Source organism: Octopus bimaculoides, chromosome 22 (assembly GCF_001194135.2).
Source record: "Octopus bimaculoides isolate UCB-OBI-ISO-001 chromosome 22, ASM119413v2, whole genome shotgun sequence".
NCBI classification, from domain to species: Eukaryota; Metazoa; Mollusca; class Cephalopoda; order Octopoda; family Octopodidae; genus Octopus; species Octopus bimaculoides.
Window position 1 is genome coordinate 22,675,427 of NC_069002.1, and position 4,086 is coordinate 22,679,512.

General features: G+C 37.8%; 1 protein-coding gene across 1 annotated transcript in view; it reads right to left on the reverse strand.

The window, feature by feature from the left end:
- The window catches only part of LOC106874492 (DNA-directed RNA polymerase II subunit RPB2), a 46,481-nt gene that overhangs the window by 8,297 nt on the left and 34,098 nt on the right, over positions 1-4,086 (reverse strand). The window contains exons 18-19 of the mRNA XM_014922237.2: positions 2,954-3,075; positions 2,200-2,280 (exon numbers count right to left, since the gene is read on the reverse strand). Coding sequence (XP_014777723.1) covers positions 2,200-2,280; positions 2,954-3,075 — 203 coding nt within the window. The remainder of the gene's footprint in view (positions 1-2,199; positions 2,281-2,953; positions 3,076-4,086) is intronic.

A 4,086-nucleotide genomic window follows, 5' to 3' on the forward strand; every position in this document is an offset into this window, starting at 1 on the left:
ATTCCTCTCTTTTACATGCACACACACATACTCACACGGTGTTGAAGCACTTGATTTTTGTTTCACCATCCCACTTCCATCAGTTGATTACCCCTTCCTTTCTCATTCATATGTTGTGCCAGAGAAATACACAAGAGTATTATTATAGCAGAAGATACACGACACTCTCTTTGCCACTTCCTCTCTTTCATTGCTATTACTTTCTCTCACTCCCTCTCAGTCATGGCTATTACTCTCACTACTTCTCCTTCACTGAATTACTATTTTCTCTCTTCTCTCCCTTCACCATTTACTCCAAATGCGTGATTTCAGACAAATATATAAAAACACTATGCTCATTATTATATTAGGAGAGGGTTTCAAATTTTTCCACAAGGGTAGCCATTTTGGGGGAGGGGTTGTGTCGACTACATGGACCCTGGAATTATTAATGAATCTGCCAGCTCACCACCTTATTAATTATAATTGATAAAGGTGGTGAGCTGGCAGATTCATTAGCAATGCTGGACGAAATGCTTAGCAGTATTTCACTCATCGCTACTTTCTGAGTTCAAATTCTGCCAAGGTCAACTTTGCCTTTCATCCTTTCGGGGGTCAATAAAATAAGTACCAGTTGTACACTGGGTCGATGTAATTGAGTAATCCCCTCTCCCCAAATTGCTGCTCTCGTGGCAAAATTTGATTATTATTAAAATGGCAAGCTGGTAGGACAAAATGCTTCACAGCATTTCGCCTGGCTTTACGTTCAGAGTTCAACCTTGCCTTTTAATCTTTTGGGGTTTATAAAATAAGTACAAGTTGAGTACTGGGGTTGCTATTGAGACTTTATATGTTCGGTCAATAGGTTGAACGTGTTGCCATAACAACTCTTAGAAGGCTCAACCTAACATGGAACTTCGATGTGATCACCTGACCTGCAAGAAAGAGCAGTGATCTGTTGAGGTCAGTACAAAGATTTATCTCTCAAACAGTTAATAGCAACAGAAATGATGCGGTAAACACCAATTCCATGGGTTGCAGGGGGTTTATTGAGGCATATTTTCTACAGCTGATGCCTTTCCTGTTGCCAATGAAGGTAAAATTTCCCCATGGTATGGCATATTTTTGCAGAATGTTGGAAATATTTGCAACATTACATGATGTCAAGACAGAGAAACACAAACTCAAGTAGACAATGGGCTTCTTTTAGTTTCCATCTAGTAAATCCATTCACAAGGCTTTGGTTGGCCCAGGGCTTATAGTAGAAGACACTCGCCCAATGTGCCATGCCATGGGACTGAACCCAAAACCACAGGGTTGGGAAGCAAACTTCTCAACCACACTGCTATGCCTGTGCCTTTTGTGCTTCTACACTGACATAAATGTTTGAACATGAAACCCCACCCACCTACAGGCAATTTGCAGTGTGTGACAGTGTAGCGAGCAGCAAGCAAGTTGTAAACAGCGGTAATATGATGTAAGGGTCATGTTGCGCGAACAAGTATAATTGTTAGTTTCCCGTTGGTTAAAATTATTGTCCATATTTTAATTCTAAACTTTCGTCAAAGAGAATTCTTTCACGAAATACAGTTCTTAGAATTCAGGTATGAGCAGTTATATAAACCCTGATTTTTGGGAAATTAATCAGTGATTGTAGGATGTTACTAAACTCCATGACACTCACAATAGTGATCGTTGGTTGTTACTAAACTCCACGACACTCACATTAGTGATTTTTGGTTATCACTAGATTTCACGAAACTTATATGAGTGTTTGTGGGTCGTAACTCTTTCTGACAAAATGCCTTACTTCTAAATGTATTGTAAATACTAAATGTACATAAATTAACCAATGTAGTAAATATTTTCTTTTTCTTCATTTCTTTCCAACCTGTTAATGAAATTTATTTCTGCAATTATGAAACTGCTTTTTACAGCAGTGAAATAGAACACTAACTTATCTTCAGCATACATGCACATTCAACATGTCTGTTAAGCATCTTGATATATATATATATATATTTCACTATGGCATTTCTGTAGCTTGAGCTGAGATTTATGTATAGTGATACTACTTATAATTAAGTTATAAGTAATAGGTTTATCAAGGAATAAAATATATTTATTATCAATCACAGTAAAAACCATATAAGATAATACACCACATTAAAAGTGGTACCAAATCAGCCATTATAACAGAAAGAAAAGCAAGGACCCTACCTGGTCAATAATACCAGTTTCACTTCTTCTCATGAACACACTGGCATCTCTTTTGGCAAATCTTCGAACAGTACTATCAAGCTGTAACAGAGAGTAGAAACAAAACGTTACACATTTGGAGTAAAAAAAAACAAACAAAAGTTACACATTTACTCTCACATTTTTTACTATGTCCATTTTCCCTCTAAACTTGCACAGGTTCAGTGAGACGCCTTGTGGCAGTTTTATTCTGCAGCTAGAGAACTGCTATGAAGGTCCACCCAAGTGAAATAGAAATCAAAGGGATCCACAGGTTAAAAAAATGGTTGAGAATCACTGGCCTAAGCAGTTGTGGAACTATTATGACCATAAGTGAGCAAGAACTTTTGTAAATTGCTAGATTTCATTGGTGCTTAAACTAATAAAGAAGAGGAAAAGGAGGAGGAAGAATTTTAGCAGTTTTATATCCTTGGAGATAAAAGGGTAAAGAGGCTGATCCAGTTTATGATTAAAGTGATCTGAAGGAGGTGAATTGGGAATCAAAAGATTTCCAGTGGAAAGCAGTTTGTGATTATTAGAAAACTTGTGTTGCAGAGAGAAATATTAGGATGAAAGAAAGAGAATGAAGAAGCAAGTTTCAAAGAAAAAGATGAGATAATGGTATGGTAGAGATGAGAAATGACAGATATCAGTGGGCCAGCAGTGTAGGGTTGTGGTTTTGTGGAGAATGGGTGTTGGGGTGGTGGTGAAGGGAGATGTGGTGTCATATGCTTACCTCGTTTTCATTCTGTGGAAGTGTCAGTGTTTTGCCAATCAGTACATCATCTCCAGAGACTCTTGTACCAGGAGCTATGATGCCGTCATCATCTAATTTGTCATATATAGCATGACGCATTCCTGAAATTGAAACAGTGAATCAGATTGCGGTGAGGGTAGAATTTTTACTTGAATTAATAACAATAATCCTTTCTACTATTGGTACAAAGCCTGAAATTCTAGGGGGAGGGTGCAAGTTGATGACATTGACCCTAAAAAGATGAATAATAACAATAATAATAATAATAATGGTTTCAAAATTTTGGCGGAAATCCAGCAATTTTGCGAGAAGGGGTAAGTTGATTACATTGACCTCAGGGCTCAATCGGTACTTATTTTATTGACCACGAAAGGATGAAAAGCAAAGTTGATCTCAATTGAATTTGAACTCGGAATGTAAAGATGAACGAAATGCTGTGAAGCATTTTGCCTGACAATGCTAATGATTCAGCCAGCTCACTGCTATAATAATGATAGCAAATATTCTGCCCAGCACCACAGATTTACTTGTCAGTTGTTTGACCTTAACCAGTTGAGCATGTCCCTTAGTGGCTGACGATATGTAGAAGTAGTGGGGGAGCATCAAAGTCTTGTGCTGTGAGGAATTCTTTGGAATTTGGATAATTCATCTCTGGAAACATGGGTGTTTTGTTCATCATCCTTAAACAAACCTGATTCAGGGACCTTTTGAGCGGGATGGGCTACTCAACCTGTAGAAAATTCTAACTTGGCCCCACCTGCAAGGTCATGCATGGTTTATCTTGATATGAGATCACTATGTCGTGAACACATGGTTGTGATGCATGTGCCTGGTGTACCCTTATCAGACGAATAGTCATGATGGGTATACTGGGCTTTGTATATTTTACCCCGGTGTCACTTTGGTGGCATGCACTGCTCTCTCACTCAGTAATAAACCAAAATTTCAAAGGCCTGCAATAGCTACAATAAAGTGTTAATATGAAAAATAAGGAAAAGAAGAATTATCCCCACCCCCATTCTTCCAACAACCAATTACCCAACTTTTATAAATGATCTACATCAGCTGTATATATATATATATATATATATATGGAGAGAGAGAGAGAGAGA